General features: G+C 39.4%; 1 protein-coding gene, 1 non-coding gene and 1 pseudogene across 4 annotated transcripts in view; 2 read left to right on the top strand and 1 right to left on the bottom strand.

Moving 5' to 3' along the window:
- VPS41 (VPS41 subunit of HOPS complex) overlaps window positions 1-23,164 on the bottom strand; it is a 197,682-nt gene that overhangs the window by 130,917 nt on the left and 43,601 nt on the right. For 2 of the 3 annotated variants that reach the window (XM_070466630.1, XM_070466639.1), the window contains one exon: window positions 15,875-15,952. The exons of the other annotated variant lie outside the window; for it this stretch is intronic. In XM_070466630.1, the coding sequence (XP_070322731.1) occupies window positions 15,875-15,952 (78 nt within the window). The remainder of the gene's footprint in view (window positions 1-15,874; window positions 15,953-23,164) is intronic. 3 annotated transcript variants of the gene reach the window in all.
- TRNAE-UUC (transfer RNA glutamic acid (anticodon UUC)) lies at window positions 14,611-14,683 on the top strand. The gene has a single exon. It is a non-coding gene; the product is annotated as a tRNA-Glu (tRNA).
- LOC110146870 (nucleophosmin pseudogene) lies at window positions 19,951-20,733 on the top strand (annotated as a pseudogene).

A 23,164-nucleotide genomic window follows, 5' to 3' on the forward strand; every position in this document is an offset into this window, starting at 1 on the left:
CAGATGTACCCAAATGAGATATTCAGTAGAGAATTTGTTCATTATTTCAAACAAACCCATCTTTCCTGTCTAAAATAGAGCACCCATGCTATGGGCGAACATAAAACAAATCCTAACTTATTCAGTTATTCCATTCTGAGTTACTGCATCATTTTTTTTTTTTTTTTGTGTAATAAAGTTTTATTAAAGTATAAAGGAGATAGAGAAAGCTTCTGACATAGGCATCAGAAGGGGGCAAAAGAATACCCCTTTTGCTAGTGTTAGCAATGGAGTTATATACTCTCCAATGAATCCAAAGAATGTCTGGAGGTTGCAAAGACCTCACCAGACCCACTCCCATATTTACATTTTAAGGTAACAGAGTTGGCTAGAAGGTTTAATCCAAAGATTGTCCTCAGGCAGGATACATCCTTGTAAAGACCAGACCTACTCCCATAATTTATGTTTTAAGATAACAGAATTAGCCAGAGACTGTCCTCAGGCAGGATACATTATTGTTATATAATCCTAAAGAATGTAGAGAAAAAAGTAAAAAAAGTTTGTCCTTTCTTCCTCCTTGAATATTCCATACTTCTCTCTCCTTGGGGACCCCTAGACTTCTTATCAACCTGCCTAGGAACTGACTCTCTCATTCCCCCCTTTCCTTTTAGGAGAATTATGTTGCCTAGGGAAAAGGGGCGTCGTTCTCATTCCATAACTGCTTCAAAGCTGACAAGGGGCGTTGTCCCTAAATTGGTGAGGCAACATATTCTCCTAATCCTCATAGTGAGGATGTCTGATCCAGGGGCCCCAAATAATAGTCGGGAGAAGCTACAGTGATAGCAGGAATTTGAGCAACCATTTGTAACTTAAAAGCTTTCATGCGACTAGAAACAAATCCAGTTACACAGTTACAGATGCAGGGAGCAAACAGCAAAAACAAAACAATCAGAATTATTGTAATTAAGATAGATTTCCACCATGGGGAACTAGTTAACATCTCCCAAAGTGAGGCAATAGAGGCTTCAGGAGTATCCATGGCCCCAATCATCTTGTTCATGTGTTTAGTAAAATGAGTAACATTAGTGCTCATATCAGGTATATATGTGCAGCAAAATAGTCATTAAACTGAGACAGTGTATAATCAAAATTAAAAGTCACATTATGTCCATAGTTAAAGTATAGAGTATTACACTAGTCCATTCTAGGGTTGTTAGATGTCACCAGACGAAGAAGAGGCATCACACGTGATTGTTGTTGAAGGTATTCGCAGACTTGGAGAAAGTCTTTTCCTTGAAGTGGAGATGTCCACCACGGGAAGCCTTCCACTGATGAAGTGGGGAGTGCTCCGCAGACCCAGCAGTTAGACCGATTGTGGAATGCAGCATAGGAGTGAGCCCAGGACAGGAAGGCATTGTCTTGAGGATCAAATGGCAGACTCAGGATTTCTGGAGTCAGCAGAAGTAGGCTCACATAGATTATCAGGCCCATCTTGTCTTGAAGGATCCCGGACGAGCCCCCAAGATGAAAGGTTGTTGCTGAACGATTAGACGCGGGATTCTTGGCCTCCGGAGGAGACGAATTCAATCCGGGGCCAGAGACGAGGCTGGATCGCTCAGAGCTTTTGTGTAATAAAGTTTTATTAAAGTATAAAGGAGATAGAGAAAGCTTCTGACATAGGCATCAGAAGGGGGCAAAAGAATACCCCCTACTGCATCATTTCTATAAAAGGCAGAGCTCCCCCTAAAAGGACTATACAATATAGAAAATGGATTACTTGTGCAAATACAGAACCAAAATAGAAAAAAGATATTGGCAATACTGGCAAAATTCTTCCATGTCACATGTGCACTGAACTTCCGGTATTTTCCCCAACCATATTTCATTGGTCACAAACAATGAAAATACTGTATAAGTAACCATGCACTAATCAAGGGTGCCACTGGACCTCCACAGAAGACATTCAGATGGCTAACCATGCACTAATCAAGGGTGCCACTGGACCTCCACAGAAGACATTCAGATGGCTAACAGGCATGTGAAAAGATGTTCAACATCACTAAATATTAGAGAAATGCAAATAAAAACAACAACATATCACTTCAAACCTATCAAAATGGCTATCATCAAAAAGTCTAAAACTGCACATGTTGGTAAGTATATGGAGAAAAGGGAACCCTCCTACACTGTTGGTGAGAAGGTAATTTGGTGCAACCACTATGGAAAACAAATGAAGGCTACTTAAAAAAATAAAAACAGAACTGCTGTATGATCCAGCAACTCCACTCCTGGGCATATTTTCAGAAAAACAGAAAATACTAATTTGAAAAGACAGATGCACCTCAAGGCTCATATCAGTATTACTTGCAACAGACATGACATGGAAACAATACAAGTGCCCATCAACAGCAAATTTGATTAAGAAGAGGAGGTTGGTACACACACACACAGACACACACACACACAATGGAATATTACTCAGCCATAAAAAAGAATGAACCACTGCCATCTGAAGCAACACTGATGGACAAAGAGAATATTATGCTTAGTGAAATAAGTCTGACAGAGAAAGACAAATACTATATGACATCACTTTCATGTAGAATCTAAAAAAACAATACAAATGAATGTATGCGCAAAACAGAAACAGAGTCAAGGATATAGAAAACAAAGTTATGGTTGATAAAAAGGAGAGCGAGCAGGAAAGGGACAAATTAGGGGTTTGAGATTAACAGATATAAATTACTATAGATGAAACAGATAAGCAACAAGAACTGCCACATAGCTCAGGGGATTGTACTTATTATCTTGTAATAATCTATAATGGAAGATAATCTGTGAAAATACTAACTGAATCACTATGCTATATGCCTGAAACTAATACAATATTACAAATCAACTTACTTCAACTTAAAAAAAAGAAACAAGGAAAATGTTAGATAAAAACTTTTTTTCTTAATTTTCCCCTTTGACTCATAACTTAAAGAAAGGCCAAAGAAGCCAAAAACTAGATAATTTAGATCCCACTCTGTATGGTGTCGTTTATACTGTCAAGCACCTTAAAGAATACCCAACAGTTACATAAATGCACCTAACATTTTGAAGTGTAGATAACACCACTGGGAACATGTTATTCTTTCTAGTTTGCCATTTTTATTTTTAAAAAACAGGTTTACTGAGATGTAACTGACACACAGCAAACTGTATATATTTAAATTTGGCAAAGTTGTGGCATAAATATATACTAGCGAAACCTTTGCCACAATCAATATAATGAATGTACAGCCCTGAAAGTTTCTTAAAGCCACTTTTCTTTGAGATTTTTATACATTTTTTAAAATTTCATAATATAGTTGATTTATAATGTTGCATTTGTTCCTGTTGTACAGCAAAGTATATCAGCTATACAAATATTCACTCTTTTGTAGATTCTTTTCCCACATAGGTCATTACAGATTATTGTGTACAGTTCCCTGTGCTACACAGTAGGTCCTTATTAGTTATCTATTTTATATATAGTAGTGGATTTTCAGGCTTTCCTGGTGGTTTGCGCCCTAACCAGGAAGGGCGCATGCCAATGCAGGTAACATGGGTTCAATCCCTGGGTCATGAAGATCCCCTGGTGAAGGAAATGGCAACACAATCCAGTATTCTTGCCCAGGAAATCCCATGGAGAAAGGAGCCTGGTAGGCTCTATGGAATCACAAAGGAGTCAGACACAACTTAGCAGCTAAACAAGTATATATGTCAATCCCAGTTTCCCAGTTTCTCTCTCCCTGCCTCCTTCCCCTCCCCTGATAACTGTAAGTTTGTTTTCTATATTCATGACTTTATTCCTGTTTTGTAAATAAGTTCATTTGTGCCACTTATTTTAAATTTCACATGTAAGCAATATCATATGATATCTGCCTTTCTCTAACTTACTTCACTTAGTACGATAATCTCTAGATCCATCCATATCACTGCAAGTGGCATTACGTTGTTCTTTTTATGCCTGAGTAAGATTCCACTGTATATATGTACCACATCTTCTTTATCCATTCCTCTTTTGATGGACATTTAGGTTTCTATACTACTTTTATAATCCCACCATACTGTTAGGGGAAACATGCTGACTGAAACCACCCATCCTGACCAGGAACCACAATAACTACTGCATGAGTTACTTTATGACAGGAAGTCCTGGTAAAGAACATGGAACTGAAAAGTCAACACCAACTGGAAGAATTCGGGAAAGGTCAAAAGGAGACGCCATGTGTCCTACCACCTCCCAGAACTCTTCTCGTTTGGCATCCACGTTGGCTGAGCAACAAATGTGCCGCCAGGAAGGGCCCTGTGTCAGAATGACTGGCCACAGACAATCCGGAAACTAATCCCATCACCATAAAACCAGAGGCTGTGTGCCACATGACACAGTAGTCCTCCTGGGTTCCCTCACCCTCCTGCTCTCTGCCCAGGCACCCCTTGCCAAAGAAGTCTCTTGCATTCTCACCACACCTGTCTCCTTGGACAATTCAATTCCGAGTGTCAGACAAGAGCACCCTTTCAGGCCCTGGAAGGGGTGCCCACTCCTGCAACAATACCATTTCTCTGCCCATCTCCAGGCAACCACTGATCTGCTTTCTGTCACTACAGATTTGCTTGTATTTTCTAGAATTGTATATAAATACGGCCATATAATGTGTTTTCTCAAAGATTCGGGTATGACTTAGCAACCGAACAACTTAACAATATGGTATGTAGTCTTTTAAGTATGGTATCTTCAACTTAACCCAATAGATTGGAGATCCACCCATGTTGTAGTGTGTCTCAAATGTTCATTCCTTCCTGTGGATGAACAGAAGGCCATCATGTGGATGTGTCACATTCTATTTATCTGTTCACTAGAGATGGACATACAGACCCACTTTAGAGTTATTATAAACAAAAAATTACATGAACATTCATGCACAAGTCTTCAGATTAGCATATGCTTTCATTTCCGGAAATAGCTGGATCATATAGTAAGCGTGTGTTTAATGTTTTATAAAACCACCATACTGTTTTGCAAAGTGGTTACATCTTTTGATGTTTTCACCAGTAGTGGATGAGATTCACTTTCTCTACACCCTCACCAAGATTTGGTATGGTCAGTCCTGAAGTGTAATTTTAGCCACTGTAAGTGGGAGAAATATCAATAACCTCAAATATGCATACGACACCACCCTTATGGCAGAAAGTGAAGAAGAACTAAAGAGCCTCTTGATGAAAGTGAAAGAGAAGAGTGAAAAGTTGGCTTAAAACTCAACATTCAGAAAACTTAAGATCATAGCATCTGGTCCCATCACTTCATGGCAAATAGATGGGCAAACAGTGAAAATAGTGGCTGACTTTCTTTCTTTGGGGCTCCAAAATCACCGTAGATGGTGACTACAGCCATGAAATTAAAAGACTGGAAGGAAAGTTATGACTAACCTAGACAGCATATCAAAAAGCATAGACATTACTTTGCCAACAAAGGTCCATCTAGTCAAGGCTATGGATTTTCCAGTAGTCATGTATGGATGTGAGAGTTGGACTATAAAGAAAGCTGAGTGCCTAAGAACTGATGCTTTTGAACTGTGGTGTTGGAGAAGACTCTTGAGAGACCCTTGGGCTGCAAGGAGATCCAACCAGTCCATCCTAAAGGAGATCAGTCCTGAATGTTCACTGGAAGGACTGATGCTGAAGCTGAAACTCCAATACTTTGGCCACCTGATGTGAAGAGCTGACTCATTTGAAAAGACCCTGATACTCAGAAAGATTGAAGGCAGGAGGAGAAAGGGACGACAGAGGATGCGATGTTTGGATGGCATCAACAACTCAATGGACATGAGTTTAGGTAGACTCTGGGAGTTGGTGATGGACAGGGAGGCCTGGCGTGCTGCAGTCCATGGGGCAGCAAAGAGTCAGACAAGACTGAGCAACTGAACTGAACTGAAGAAGTGTACAGTGTGGTATGCATCATTTCTATCAATTAAACTACAAAAAGCTAAAGTGCAAAGAGCTAATAGCTGCCTGTACAAGTAATGGACTTCTTCTTACTAGAGATACAAACTAAGGACTAAACAACTAAATGATAAGGAAACTATAGAAGAACTTCATGTCTTAGATGAACAAAATATCCTTTAAGTTTTCATTTATGATACACACCATGATTTTGTCAACTGCAAAAAACTTGGTAATTATAGCCAAAGAAATAATTTTTAGAGAAGGCTCATAAATCAAAGCAATTCTTAGGATTAACATATACACACTATTATATATAAAGTAGATAACCAACTATATATAATTCCTACAGTATAGCATAGGGAACTATATTCTATATTCAATGATAAACCATAATGGAAAAGAACATGATAAAGAATATATACGTATATATATGTGTGTGTGTATAACTGAATCACTTTGCAGTCAGTACATCTGAAACTAACACAACATTGTAAATGAACTATACCTCAATTTTAAAAACAAAACAATACAGACAGAAAAACAGACCGTGTTTAAGGAAGAAGTAATACATCCTTATTTTGAAACATACTTTGTCAGGGTTTCCAGAGACCAAAAAGTCTATTATGAACAAAACAAATTCAAGGTATAAGCTGTTATTGTTGTTCTTGTTCAGGTGGTAAGTTGTGTCCGACTCTTTACGACCCCATGGACTGTAGCATGCCACGCTTCCCTGTCTTTCACCATCTCCTAGTGATGCTATCTAATCATCTCACCCTGTGCCACCCTCTTCTCCTTTTGCCTTCAAGGGTATAAATTATTTGCTATTAAACTCTATATACAGACTCTCGTATCCATATATAAAGTCTTCTGGTTCAGGACACCCAGTTTCCCATCACTGTTGTGGTTTCACTCACTTCCCTCAACACTCCAAACTCAGCGCCCACGAATATGCTCAGGAAATCACTTCTTTTGTTTTTCCTTCCACCCTTCTGGCAAAGTTTCTGCCTAATTTGCTCTCATTGCATCTCACGATCCATTCTTTCCTCTCCAGTCCTTTATATTCCAGCTACTGGAGAACAAAATGTATGTGCAGATTAGGTCTGTGACCAACATTCCCTGCCCTCTGTGACACCCTGTTTCATAGGAAGCATGCAATACTTTGTGTCTAGATCCACTCCAACAATCAAGAAATACTCATCCTTCAAGAGTCACCTCAAATTTCACTTCCACACATGTACAAACTTGAACACTCCTCCTCTAAGTCTCCACACTGTTCATGATCCTTTTACTGTTCTGACTTTGCCAAATAATGGTGCCACATCTGGAATCGTACACTATGGATGGGATGTGCTTCAGGTTGATAAAGAACTACCCTATGGCCAATAGCAGAGCAGGGTCATCTCTTTTCAAGGATAGATGGTTCATGTTTTCAGATCTGCTCCAAGCGTTCTTTTAATGAATCATCACCCCCACACTATCGTGGATACACTATGAATGAGCCTCAAAGAGCTGGGTTCTTCAGGATAATTACGAATGCCTGGGATTTGTATTTACTCTCAAAGAGATGATCATGCCCATATGATTCCCCTTAATGTACACGCAATTATCTTTCTTAATATCTTATTTATTTGCCCACTCCAGGTCTTAGTTGCAACATGCAGGATCTAGTTCATTGAGACCAGGTATCTAATTCACACACTCTGCAGTGGGAGCACAGAGTCTTACTAGCCTCTGGACCACCAGCGAAGCCCCACAATTATCTTGATGGAGAACAGGAACAGGAAGGTGTAAAACCTTGATCATCTGGAATATGGTCCAGACACATGGGACTTTACAGACACAGAACTATTGGTGCAGGCAGGTTTCATTAATTTCTCACAATCACCAGCTTTTATGCTGAGCACTAAGGATGCAAAGAGAAATCAGAGAAACTGCCTCAGGAAACACATTTTCTGGATGGGATGACCTCAACACAGATATAAATAAACTTTGACAAAAGTACTGGATATTCCAGAAGAGAAGGAGATGATTAAATCATGTTCAAAATAAAAGACGTGTTTTTGAACATTAAAGATGCAATCTAAGAAGGTAAGGTTAAAGGACACTCAATTTTCAGGATCGTGTTGGCCAAGAAGGCAAGAAGAAAGAAGATAATCATTTCTTTTGCTGAACTGTAAAAATAAAGATGGATGAGCCTGCAAACAATATTTATATACCAATACCCAAAAACGAGAAAACAGGAGCTGGTTAATAGTATAGATGAATTCCTCTAAACCAAAGAGAGCAGGAAAAGGCCAGAAATGCAATCCAAAGATGACTGAGTCCCAAAGCCCTAAGAGAGAAATGAGACCATAGTCACTCACTCCCAGGCATGGTCCAGTCACAAAAAAATATTGTTTTAAACCTCAGGGGAGGAAAATGTCTTAGATATGTGAGGAAGGCCTAGAATGAATCAGAAGAGAAGACCAGAAGAGTACATGGGCAGTGAACAGAGAAACAAAGCAGCTCGAGTCCAGCTCCCCTCCAGCGTCTGGTCTTGGCACCTTTTATATCTAGAATGATCTCCAAAGTCTCCTCAGCTTCTACACTTTACTGACTGTATGAATTCCCCATAGCAACTAGGAAAAGTCTGAGTATATCTTAAAAACTTGCCAAGTATCACTGAATGACAGGCTTACTTTCCATAAGTAGGAGTTAACATTCTGATAGCAATTTAAAAATTTTCTAATTACAAATCCAATGGGAAGGTGAGGGCTGACTAATACACAATAGAGTGGAGATATGACTCACAGGCCCTCCTGAGAGGCTAAGTAATGAAGAAAAAGGACCAGTTTCATGGGTATGTTTCAAGACAATATTATCAGCCAATATGTTTACTGGGTACCAAAAATCCCCGGACACAAGAGAGGGGGAGAGAGAGAGGAGGGGGAGAGGTACTGCAGGAGACATGGCCTCCGCCCTCCAAAAGCTTAAGTGTGAATATGAAGCTGGAATTGACACAATGAGGTATTAACACTTCAATGAAACAGCAATAATTCAGGAGTTTGAAGGAGAGGACACTTCAGGACACACACATCACAGAAAGAATGGGGCTTAATGGAAGAAGGACTTCCTTGGAATATGTGATTAAAAGGTTAGAACAAGCATATCCAAGTCAATACCTAGAAGACAGTGGGTAGATCACAATGACTAGGGAGAAAGAAACTAAAACTGATATTAGAAACATAGGTTTCAGCCATATGACAAGGGTCTTGGATGCTTAGACCTCATAGTGGGGTGTTAAGTTACTATAGTGTGAGCTAGTTTTCACAGAAATCTAGGTTTTTAATTTCATGTGATCAAAAGAAAGTACCAATATTAGCAGTAAGGAATAGAATAATGCCGTTTGCAGCAACATACATAGACCTATAGACTATCATACTAAGTGATGTAAACCAGAGAAAGACATCATATACCACTTGTATGCAGGAATCTAAAAAAAAAAAATGACACAAGTGAACTTAAGAAAGAGAAACAGACTCACAGACATAGAAAAGAAACAGTTACCAAAGGGGCAAGGAGTGATAAATTAGGAGTCTGGGATTTAAATATACATACTACTATATATATGTGTGTGTGTGTCTATATATATATAATAGATAACAAAAAAGGACCTACTATATAGCTATATAGCTCTGGAAATTATACTCAGTATCTTATAACAACCTATAATGGGAAAGAATGTAAAAAAGAAATATATATACATATATATGTGAGTGTGTGTGTAACTGAATTGCTTTGCTATACACGTGAAAAACACTGAAAATCAACTCTATTTCAAAAAAAAGTTAAAACAACAACAAAAAACAGGAATAGAAATACCAATAGACTCTGCTACACAGAGTTCAAGGAGAACCCTGATCCCTCTTCTACAAGAGATAAACTTTATATTTATAAATTTCCCAGTAAGGCTGTTCAATTTTACTTTGCTTTCCAATCCCTTTCTTTTTGTAACCATCCATTTTATAGGTACTTAACTAATGTCTCCTACCATGGCGCCATGAGAGCCAAACCTCTGCATTTTCTATTTTTAACAAAGAAAACACCTAAAGATAAAGAGCAGAGATTTGCTTGGTCAGTGGAGTTCTTTGCTCTCCACGTGGCACACTTAGAAGAATAAAGATTTAAAATACATGAAATAAGGCTCCAAAAATAATTTGTTCATTGCTTCAAGTATGCATTCCTAATGAATAATTTGCTCACAGTTTCACAGTATTCCTAATTGAACTGCGGTGTTGGAGAAGACTCTTGAGAGTCCCTTGGACAGCAAGGAGATCAAACCAGTCAATCATAAAGGAAATCAACCCTGAATATTCATTGGAAGGACTGATGCTGAAACTGAAGCTCCAATACCGTGACCACCTAACACAAAGAGTCGACTCATTAGAAAAGACTCTGATGCTGGGAAAGATTGAAGGCAGGAGGAAAAGGGGACAACAGAGGGCCAGATGGTTGGATGGCATCACCGACTCGATGGAGCAAGCTCTGGGAGACAGTGAAGGATGGGGAAGCCTGGCGTGCTGCAGTCCATGGGGTGGCAAACAGCTGGATAAGACTGAGAGGCTGAACAACAACAACAACAACAACAAATTAATATAGTTAAGAAGGCTATTAAAGAAAAAGTAACTACTATGATCAATGACATCATATGGGTATGGACACCATGTGGGAACTTAAAAGGAATTTGAGATTCTCTAAGGATTCTGAAGTCATATGTCACATACTGTGTAAGCAATTAAGACAACCTTTACTCAGGAGAATATGATCTGATCCATATTCAAGCAGGCAATTTTGGTTTTTTTTTTTAACTGCTTATCCTGCTTTTATTTTTTTTTCCATTTATTTTTATTAGTTGGAGGCTAATTACTTTACAATACTGTAGTGGTTTTTATCATACATTGATATGAATCAGCCATGGAGTTACATGTATTCCCCATCCCGATCCCCCCTCCCACCTCCTTCTCCACCTGATTCCTCTGGGTCTTCCCAGTGCACCAAGCCCGAGCACTTGTCTCATGCATCCAGCCAAGCAGGCAATTTTCTAAGCAACTTGAGCCCTTTACCTGAGAAGCTAGGCCTATTTTAATTTTTATTCTGTGAGTTAAGTAAAATTGAACCTTATCAATTCAATCTGAATTAATATAAAGTTATACCTAGGGATAAAATCTTTAAAAAACACATGCGTGGCTAAAGCATTTTAATGAGTATCCTTTCAGATGTATTGAAATCTCAACATCAACATGCAAAATAAATCATCACCCTGGTGGTTTTCACTTTTGATCAACAAAGAAGAGTCATAGATGGGTGGGTAGCACAGGCTCCTCTCTATCAACCTTTTTATGTAATGATAGAAGAATATACAGTGTACGAAAAATATCAGTGGTGTGATCCATTTATATAAAGATCTCTGAACAAGATACCAACTTAGAAAATGTGCTGGTATTTAGAAACAAGTAGAGGAAAAGGTTGCTTCAACAGGAAAAGGATAATTTGAGCACTGCTCCCTGGTGGCTCAGAGGGTAGAGCGTCTGCCTGCAATGTGGGAGACCTGGGTTCCATCCCTGGGTTGGGAAGATCCCCTGGAGAAGGAAATGGCAACCCACTCCAGTACTCTTGCCTGGAAAATTCCATGGACGGAGGAGTCCATGGGGTCGCAAAGAGTCAGACACGACTGAGTGACTTCACTTTCAAGGTTAGAGAGACATACACGTGTGGAGGTATTTCTGTAGGTGCATGTGCATGTTACCGAGGTATAACTCACACAGAATAAAATGCACAAATCTCAGATATGTGGTTCAGTGATTTTTACACATGTACACACCCAGGAAACCACCAAGATAGAGACAATTATTAATACTTCAGAAGATTCTACCTGTGCTCTCTCCCAGGTCAAATCATAATCTGACTTCTATCACCACAGTGTGATTTTTGCCTTCTCTTGATCAGCATAAAGGGAATCATGCAACATGTACACATTTGTGTCTGGCTTCTTTGGTTGAACAGCAAGACAGTAAAATTCATTCATGTTGCTGCATGCTGCAATAGTTTCTTCTTTTTAATCACTGAGAATATACCATCATGGGTTTATCCATTCTACTATGGATGGACATTTGGGTTGTTTCTAGTTTGGAGTTACTATAAATTAACCTATTAACATTCTTCTACACATATATATTTTGGGGGACACAGGCATTGCATTCAGTTTTCTTGAATGTGTACTTAGGAGTGGAATTGCTATGTCATCAGTAAGCCATCTGCTTGGCTTTTGTAGAGTTAATCTGCTAATCAGTATTTCTCCTGAAATATTAATGGGAAAGCAAATCACTTTCAACATGCAGAATGATTTGTTTAGTTATTTCTTCTTTTATATAGTATGCATTTAAAGTAAACTTATACAGCACCTAGTACAATGACTCTATTCCAATACAAATAGAATCATTTGGGAAACCTTTGAAAAATATTCTTTTATGTCCCCATGCTCTGCCAAACAAAACCCTATCAATAAATGAGAATTGTGAATATTGCTTCATCACTTCAATCAAAAACTATAAATACAATGAATGGGTTAAAGAGACAGTTCTTGAGAAAATAAAAAAAGTGTTATGCAAGTATAAGGTATTATTTTATCTAATTTTAATTTGTTTAAATTAGTTTCACCTAGAAGTAATTCACTAATTTTTTTAATACTTGTTTCAATCTTGCTGCATTTCAAATGAAGAAAACAGTTCTTGATTGAATATGGCAATCATTTCAAAGAAAGTCTGCAAATTAAAGCCATAATGGTGTTTTTAGAATTGAATGCTTTTCCAAGAGCACTGATACAGAGCCCCCGACCCCCACCCCACCCCCAGCAACCACATCATCAGAAATGGGAAAATAAAACAACAAAGCAGAAAACTCATCTGAGATGAGAAGGTGAAGATTAAGCCTCCTTTCAAAATATGACATTCTGAAATTTGTCACCTCAAAGTCATATACCTTATACGGTAATGGTTCATGTAGACTCAGGGCCTCGTGAAAAATTTCTCTACAGCAGACTATTAAATTCTGGTGTAAGGTAAACAAACAAAAAGAGCACCAAACCATCTTTGTCTCCTACCAAAAATAAGTGCAAGCTATAAAGAACTTAAATTTCAAAGATGTCATATGGGCAGGCCTGAATACAGAGAAGCAGGAATTACCTAGAAAAGGATGTAAAATATACCTGACATAAAACTAACATCAGAGAAGATAAAGCTGAAGGCTTACAGGGAGTAGACAGGAGGACTACATGAAGGAAGGAAGGAAGGAAGACATGAATAAACTCCTACAGTGTCTCTCCTGGTTTCTCTTTTGGCCATGAAACCAGCAGTGTCTGTCTTGTGAACCTTAGGAGTCAAGTAGTTTCTATACAATATTAAAAAGACTTACTTAGAAGCAGACTGTTAATAGAATCATTAAACTGGAGCTGGAAATTTAAGACGGCATCCAAGCAAGCTTTTTCTTCAAAGTGAAGAGAGCTCTGCCCAGCACCAGCTCATGTTTTAATGGATGAGAAACCTGTATGTGGGTCAAGATGCAACAGTTAGAACCCTGTATGGAACAACTGATTGGTTTAGGATTGAGAAAGGAGTACCACAGGGCTGTCTGCTGTCACCCAGTTTGTTTAACCTATATGCTGAGCACATCATGAGAAATGCCAGGCTGGATGAGTTACTAGCTGGGATCAAAATACATGGGAGAAACATCAACAACCTCAGATACGCAGATGGTACCACTCTAATGGCAGAAAGTGAAGAGAAACCAAAAAGCCTCTTGATGAAGGTGAAGGAGGAGAGTGAAAGAGCCGGCTTAAGACTAAATGTTAAAAAAAAACCTAAGGTCATAGCATCTGGCCCCATTACTGCATGGCAAATAGAAGGGGAAATAGTGGAAGTAGAGACAGATTTCCTCTTCTTGGGCTTTAAAATCACTGCAGATGGTGACTGTAGTCATGAAATCAGCAGACGTTTGATTCTTGGCAGGAAAGCTATGACAAACCTAGACAGTGTGTTGAAAAGCAGAGACATTACTCTGCTGACAAAGGTCTGTGTAGTAAAGGCTATGGTCTTCCCGGGGGTCACATACGATTTTAAAAGCTGGACCATGAAGAAGGCAAAGCACCAAAGAATTGATGCCTTTGAACTGTGGTGCTGGAGAAGACTCCTGAGAGTCCCTTGGACAGCAAGGACATCAATCTGAAGGGAAATCAATCCTGAAATACTCACTGGAAGAACTGATGCTGAAGCTGAAACTCCAGTATTTTGGTCATCTGAAGTGAACAGCTGACTCACTGGAAAAGTCCCTGATGCTGGGGAAGAATTGAGGGCAGAAAGAACAGAGGGCGTCAGAGGATGAGATGGCTGGATGGCATCACTGATGCAATGGACATGAACGTGGGCAAACTTCAGGAGATGGTGAGGGAAAGAGAGGCCTGGCATGCTGCAGTCCATGCGGTTGCAAAAGAGGCTAGGTCCTACACCACATCTCTGGGCAACTGACCAACAACAATGGAAAGACCAAATGCTTATTATATCATCAAAATGGGTATCCAGTGTCAAGTAAGGAGAAGAGAAAAGGTCAACAGTATATCCCCCTTGGACTTCTCTGGTGGTCCAGTGGTTAAGATCCTGCACTTTCAATGCAGGGAGCACAGGTTCGATTCCTGTTTGGGGAACTAAGATCCCAAATGCTGTTTGGTGTGGCCAAACAAAAAATAAAGGTATATTCCTCTTGTCTGAAAGGGATGCTGACGCAAAACAAGAACTCACCATTTACCTGATGGGATCAGTGATTAGAGTGCAAATTTCTCTCCCTGGACTATTACAAAAATTCCAAGGATTCCTTCATTATTTATGGTTCCCTTTCCTTAAAGCAAAACAAAGCACCCTGAAACCTTTCATATACAATGTGTCAGCTTTAGAAACTGTAGTCTCCTTTGTAAACTACACCAATTCCTCATGATGAATCTTTCAACAAATGCTGAGTCTTTCTTCACAAAAGGAACATCTGCTCCCTAAAATGATCACCTTTTTCATCCCAAAGGTTCACGTTCTCACAACCTTGGACACTTGATACTTTCAAGGCCCATCTTAAACACCAAAATGAAGCTTCAAATTTAACACTACTTTCATCCTCGGTGATTCCAAATCACAGTTAAAGAAATAAAAAGCCTGGCTCTTCTCTTTCAACCAATATAATTCCCTAAGAGTTCAACCCTCAAAACATTCACATAAAATATTAGCTTTATATATTTAGAAGAGATAAACTTAACCAGCAAGGTGATCAATCAATTTTCAATTACATTTGGCATCTGGAGAAGATGATGGTGCATGTTCTTACAACTGACATTAGTCATCAAATGAGGGGCTTCACACTTCAAGGATTCCACAATGCCCCCCCAACCCCCTGGCTATGTAAATCAGCACCATGAATCACCAATAAAAGTAAAACTTTTTCTTTTAATAACAATCCACCTAGACACCCCACATTGTTACAATTTAAAATGAACACACATAGGGGTATTTTAAATGCTCCATTTAAAGCCAAACAGATGGCTATAATTACCTAAAGATCTGCAATTAAACAGATACATAAGAAATACATTTTTAAAAGGATTTTCTATAGATGATACCAATGAAAACAAATAATGTGTGTATGTGTACGCCTATAAATAGAACTCTCTCTTTGTAAGTTCACCTTTAAAATTTTTAGCATGGGCTATAAAGTTCAGAGTAGAACTCTCAGCACTCTGATTTAACTGATAATGACCCTTTCTTTATGCTCTTAGAACAAATGGCTAAAACAAATATTCCAAAGCACAAATTTCAGCATGAAATTCAGTTCACACATTATTCTGAATACTTACTACATCAAACTTCTGAGTGATGTTCCCCTGGACATCAAGTAAATAAACCTTGCCATAATGTGTGCCCAGTGCCAAGAACTGTAAGAAGAACAGAGGGGTAGAAGGGTCAGTTTCTTAATGAACCATCCATACAATTAGCAATTAAACCACCTGCAAAGTCAAGACACTTAATGTGTAAGTGATCTGCAATGCCATGGAAGATATACATTCCTTCGAGAAGGCTTGTTTCCAGCTTCAGGGAAATCGCAGAACAGGGCCTACTTTATTGTGATCGTGCAAGCTAGCTGTCAGAATGACTCATGAGGACCCCCATCTGCTGACAACTAATGGTGTGCATGCAGTCTGTACACAATGCCTGATGGACTGAGGCAGCAAATTAAAAGGTATTTGTGAAAGCACGATCAACCTATGGTTGAACTCAGCGTTTGAAGAGAATGATTAAGAAACTACCCTTCATTTATGGCAAATGTGTAAATCTGTGCTATCATTTAAGTTCACACACACACACACAGACTTGCACACACACAACAAAGTCTTCTTTTGTAGAAAGGAAAATCCATGCCACATTGAGAGATGCAAAAACTCTGATGTACTTACACTATCATCATGAGAACACCTCACTAAAAGTAAATGATATTGTCAATGTTCATTTTCGAATGCAAAAAAGAAAAAAATCCTTTTCTGTCACACAAATAACTGCTGAGCTACAAATTCATGGTATGACACAAAACACTAGTTCATAACTCCCACAGCTACTTAATTCTTTGAACTAACCCTAAAGAAACGAGAAGAAACTTTAGAACTACCTGAAATAAGACATGAGATTTCTTTTGCCTTTTATTTCTCTAAGCAGTCCTCAAAGAGTTCCAAAGTCTCTGTATTTCATTGCATGTGAGCCTGCCTCATCGCAACCTAGAACAAAATGCTCAGATTTACAGGCACTACTGAGCGTTTCAGTCAAGCAGCACCATCTTGAAAAAATAACCTTACAGAAAGTCAAGATTTAAAAGGATTTCTTGAAATGGAATTGCTGAAAATGAAATTTCAGATCAGGTGCTTAAAAATATGAAGCCACATTAAAGAGTCACAAAAAGGGAAAGAAGGGGTTCATTAGAAATTCAGCCCCTGCAATGCCTTTCACTCCTGCAAGGTTGCCTTTTTTCAGAAAGAAAAAAAAAAGTCCCCCGGGTGAAAAATCAATACTGGTTAATAAAACATCAGGTGTGCAGACATAACTAGGTGTGACGATTCCGCTGCACAGGCCTGCCTGAATGCACCAGGTGCCAGGCCGATTACTCATCCAGGGCAGACAGCAGGCCTGGTGAAAACAGGATGCTGGGGCCCTGGAAAGAGAAGGGGAAAGAGCTAACTCTGCGGGGAGAGGAGCCTGAATCTTTAAACCAAACAGGGCTGTTTCCTCCCAAGCAAAAGAACATTCTAATCAGAAATAGAGGACTCAGAGGAGTGTGATTTTTTCTCTGCAGTGACACTCCGATGATATCTGAAGAGAAAAACACCACATAACACTAGCTACGAACAGACGACACTTCACCCTGAGGCATCTGTGGCCCAAGACTGGGTTTTAAAGCACACGACACCCAAGTGCTTGATGGTGTTGACTCTCCTCACAAATACTGTATTTACTGATAGTTTGCTGAAAACTAAGGGGCCTGGGTCCCTAAAATACTTCAATGCTGGGTCACTCTCTGATAGCCCTTTGAAGGCCATTCTTGAACTTCCAATTATATTTTATCAAAATTTAAAGGTTCCATGAAGAGTACTTTATCCCAATAGGAATTCCTTCCCCCTTCTTTTTTTTTTTTTCAAAATCACTAACTTCTTTTGTTTAATGTTTAAGATAGGAAATATAAAATAATTATTTTAACATTAAAGTTTCAACTTAAAACTGTAATTACTTTAGCAGATCTCCGGAGGAGAAATGGACCCGTTTTTATGACAAGCTACTTTTTGCTTAGAAAAATATTTCATCCTTTGGATGAGACAAACTATTGTTGCTTTCTTTTAGAAAGAAATAACTATGGGCTCGTGAAACAATCAAATTTGATATGGCAATTGTATAGTTCTTTAAAAATTTAAACATCAACAGCTATGAATGAGTCATACTGTCATTTGCTAGTGGTTTTGACTATTTGAAATACAGGTTAAAAAAATGCAAAATTGGCCACAAATCACAAACAATATAAATCTTTTAAATATGATCCTCCTTCCAGACATGAAAAGCTTTGCACTTTTGTAACTACCAATTTTTTTTTTTCCTTTTAACCTAAGAGAACTTAAAATCCAGCATGGGCAAAGAATAAACTTAATTAGCTCCTTTCGGATTTAAACACAGAAACCTGATTCATAAACTAGCATTTGGGCATCCAATCCTTCTGAAGCATCCACTAACATAACTGCTTTCACTGAATAATTAAGACTTTTTGTTAAGTAAACAAGTGGAAAAAGTAATAAGCAATCTTTTGGACACTACAAAAGAAACAAGAAGCAGCACGTTTCAAATGTGGTCAGCTGTATAATAATATCTATGTTTCACCTAGTGCTTCATGGTATTCCAAGCACTAGAGCAGGGAGTCCCTACAATTACACATGAGGAAATAACTTCTGAGAGTTGATGTGACTTCCCCAGAGACAGTCAATGAACAGCAGAGCTAGAATAGGAATTAAGAGCTCAACCATCCTCAACTGGATCAGATACCTGGTAAATAGAGACATGGGCCTCAGATCAAGAGTGCATGTACTCAGGACTTCCCAAGTGGTCCAGTAGTTAAGACTGGACCTTTCAATGCTGGAGGGTGGGTTTGATCCCTGGCCAGGGAGTTAAGATCCCACATGCCTTGAGGTCAAAAACTGAAACTAAAACAAAAGCAGTACTGTGACAAACAGCAATGGCAACCCACTCCAGTCCTCTTGCCTGGAAAATCCCATGGACAGAGGAGCCTGGTAGGCTGCAGTCCATGGGGTCACTAAGAGTCAGGCACAACTGAGCGGCTTCACTTTCACTTTTCACTTTCATGCATTGGAGTAGGAAATGGCAACCCACTCCAGTGTTCTTGCCTGGAGAATCCCAGGGATGGAGGAGCCTAGTGGGCTGCCATCTATGGGGTCGCACAGAGTCAGACACGACTGAAGTGACTTAGCAGCTTAGCAGCAACAAATTCAATAAACACTTCAAAGAATGGTTCATATTAAAAAACAATAGGGTGCATATTCTCAAACTTAGTCTGATTACAGTTCCCACTGTCAGGCTCCTTGGCAAGTTGGAATAAGTATGGTGTTAACGAAATTTGATCTCTGGAGAAGAACTTTGTTCTCCTTTTCATCCATTTTGTGGTTTATTCAACACACATACACAAAACACCTACAATATGCTTAGACAATAAGCAAGTATGACTTAAAAGGATGAAGTTGTACAATAACAGACATAAAAATTGATTAATTAAAGAGTATCCTTAAAATGCAAGTACAACTGACTCTCAAACAACATAGGTATGAACAGGGAGTATCCACTTATACACAGATTTTTTTCAACAGTAGATAGTTGGTCTTTAAACAGTGGTAGAGGGGAGCAGGTATAGAGGTGCCAACCCTTCCTGCAGTTGAGAATCTGCATATAACTTACAGTTGGTCCTGCAGATCCATGGTTCCTTCAGATCAGGGGTTCCACAACCTCAGATTCAACCAACCAGGGACTGTGTTCAGTATTTACTATTTGGAAAACATATCTGTGTATAACTGCACCGGAACCAGTCCAAAGCCATGCTGTTCAAGGGTCAACTTTGAAGGAGAAGCTAGACAGCAGACACCAAGGCAGAGAGGGAAGGCCTGTGGTAAAGACCATTTGAGGCAGCAAGGATACAGTCTGCACAAAGGCATGTGGTCACAGAAAAAGCAAGACCAAGTGAGAAATTACAAGTAGTTTTATATGTAGAAGCAGCCAGGGAAGAGGCAGGTAATGAGACTGACAAGGTTGGTTAATAGAAGGCTTCTGGCCCTGGTGTGATTCCGTCCCGCGCGGCTGCTCATTCAAATAGTAGTCGTTTAATTCCGTTCGGCTTCTCTCCCACATAAGTGCGTGCTGCCAACCCATGGAGGATTCAATGGACATGAACATGAGCCCCTTGAGGCCCCAGAACTATCTTTTCGGTTGTGACCTAAAGGCTGACAGAGATTATCACTTCAAGCTGGATAATGATGAAAATGAGCACCAATTATCTTTAAGAATGGTCAGTTTAGAGGCTGGAGCAAAGGATGAGTTACACATTGTTGAAGTAGAGGTGATGAATTATGAAGGCAGTCCAATTAAAGTAACACTGGCAACTTTGGAAATGTCTGTACAGCCAACAGTTTCTCTTGGGGGCTTTGAAATTACACCACCTGTGGTCTTACGGTTGAAGTGTGGTTCAGGGCCTGTGCATATCAGTGGACAGCACTCAGTAGCTGTGGAGGAAGATGCAGAGTCAGAAGAGGAGGAGGAGGAGGATGTGAAAGTCCTAAGTATATCTGGAAAGCGTTCTGCCCCTGGAAGTGGTAGCAAGGTTCCCCAGAAAAAAGTAAAGCTTGCTGCTGCTGAAGATGATGAAAAAGCTCCAGTAAAGAAATCTGTATGAGATGGCAAAAAAACACATGAAAAGATGCTCAACATCACTCATTATCAGAGAAATGCAAATCAAAACCACAATGAGGTACCATTACACACCAGTCAGGATGGCTGCTATCCAAAAGTCTACAAGCAATAAATGCTGGAGAGGGTGTGGAGAAAAGGGAACCCTCTTACATTGTTGGTGGGAATGCAAATTAGTACAGCCACTATGGAAAACAGTGTGGAGATTTCTTAAAAAGCTGGAAATAGAACTGCCATATGACCCAGCAATCCCACTTCTGGGCATACACACCAAGGAAACCAGATCTGAAAGAGACACGTGCACCCCAATGTTCATCGCAGCACTGTTTATAATAGCCAGGACATGGAAGCAACCTAGATACCCATCAGCAGACGAATGGATGAGGAAGCTGTGGTACATATACACCATGGAATATTACTCAGCCATTAAAAAGAATTCATTTGAATCAGTTCTAATGAGATGGATGAAACTGGTGTCCATTATACAGAGTGAAGTAAGCCAGAAAGATAAAGACCATTACAGTATACTAACACATATATATGGAATTTAGAAAGATGGTAACGATAACCCTATATGCAAAACAGAAAAAGAGACTCAGATGTATAGAACAGACTTGTGGACTCGGAGAAGGCGAGGGTGGGATGTTTCAAGAGAACAGCATCGAAACATGTATGTTATCTAGGGTGAAACAGATCACCAGCCCAGGGTTGGGTGCATGAGACAAGTGCTCGGGCCTGGTGCACTGGAAAGACCCAGAGGGATCGGGTGGAGAGGGAGTTGGGAGGGGGGGACCGGGATGGGAATACATGTAAATCCATGGCTAATTCATTTCAATGTATGACAAAAACCACTGCAATGATGTAAAGTAATTAGCCTCCAACTAATAAAAATAAATGGAAGAAAAAAAAAAAGAAATCTGTACGAGATACTCCAGCCAAAAATGCACAAAAATCGAACCAAAATGGAAAAGACTCAAAATCATCAACACCAAGATCAAAAGGTCATGAATCCTTCAAAAAACAGGAAAAAACTCCTAAAACACCGAAAGGACCTAGCTCTGTAGAAGACATTAAAGCAAAAATGCAAGCAAGTATAGAAAAAGGTGGTTCCCTTCCCAAAGTGGAAGCCAAGTTTATCAATTATGTGAAGAATTGTTTCCAGATGACTGACCAGGAGGCTATTTAAGATCTCTGGCAGTGGAGGAAGTCTCTTTAAGAAAATAGTTTAAACAGTTAAACTTAAAAATTTTTTAAATGTTAAAATTTTTCCATCTTATTTCATTTCTGTAACAGTTGATATCTGGCTGTCCTTTTTATAATGCAAAGTGAGAACTTTCCCTACAGTGTCTGATAAATGTCCACGTTCCATTGCCAAGAACGTGTTGTCTAAAATGCCTGTTTAGTTTTTAAAGATGTAACTTCACCCTTTACTTGGTTTTAAGTATGTATGGAATGTTACGATAGGAATAGTAGTAGTGGTGGTCAGACAGATGGAAATGGTGGGGAGACAAAAATATACATGTGAAATAAACTCAGTATTTTAATAAAATAAAAAAAAAAAAAAGAAGGCTTCTGAATAATTACGGAAGGATGAAAAGTAGCAAAGTTGGTGGGAGGCAGGGAGGGGGGGTAGGCAAGGTGTCCAAATCATGAAGATATGAGGAAGCCAATACAGAATTCCAGGATGGAGGAGCAGACAATCAGATCTGAATTCCTGGAAGATTATTTCAGTAGAAAATGTTATAAATGGATTAGGATGAAATCAAATTTGAAGGAAAATAGATTGTTTCCTGGCACTTTCATTAGTTCAGGGGAAAAATGACAAAGGCCTGAACTAAAAGCTCCTTGGCTCAGGATGGGTGTGGATTCAAGCAGGTGATTTTGGACTAGAATCCACGCAGAAGAGATGTTATAAGAAGAGCCCGTGGTGGCTGCCAGAGCACTACACTTGTGGCAGAAAAGTTCAGACACTGGGCCAATTACACAAGGAGGCAAGATCTCAGAGGGCCCTAAACACATGAAGAAGGAGCTCAGACTTTAGCAGAAGAGGAAAATCAGACCTGAGTTGCAGAATCTATATTTTCCACAGAGCATTCTGGCAACTAGGTAGAAAAAGAGCTAAAAGCAAATTAAAAAATAATAATAAATAGGAGGTACACGAGTGTAGGGAGGAGAAGATGAAGACCTCAGCTAGGGCAGGGGTGGTGAGAAAACCACCAGGACTTAGGGAATGACTGAGTGGAAAGGGAGAGTCAGTTTTGCCTTAGGTGCTGCCACCAAATGGGGCAGAGAAAGAAAACAAAAGAACAAATGCAAGGGAAGGAAGAGCAAAAAAAAAATGAGTTCACTATGGACATAGTGAGTGACACATAAAATTAGAACCGAAGGTACAGGTGCGTAAGAGGCATGTAAATAAACAAACACACTAATCAAGGGAGGGTCAGGGTGGAAGTGGCCACAGAAATCATGAAACTAAATCAAGAAAAGTAAGTATTTAGAAAACAAGTGACCAATGGACCAAATCTTGGGAGTGGAAACAGTGACAGACTTTAATTTGGGGGGCTCCAAAATCACTGTAGATGGTGACTGCAGCCATGAAATTAAAAGACGCTTACTCCTTGGAAGGAAAGTTACGACCAACCTAGACA

Source organism: Odocoileus virginianus, chromosome 1 (genome assembly GCF_023699985.2).
Source record: "Odocoileus virginianus isolate 20LAN1187 ecotype Illinois chromosome 1, Ovbor_1.2, whole genome shotgun sequence".
NCBI lineage: Eukaryota > Metazoa > Chordata > Mammalia > Artiodactyla > Cervidae > Odocoileus > Odocoileus virginianus.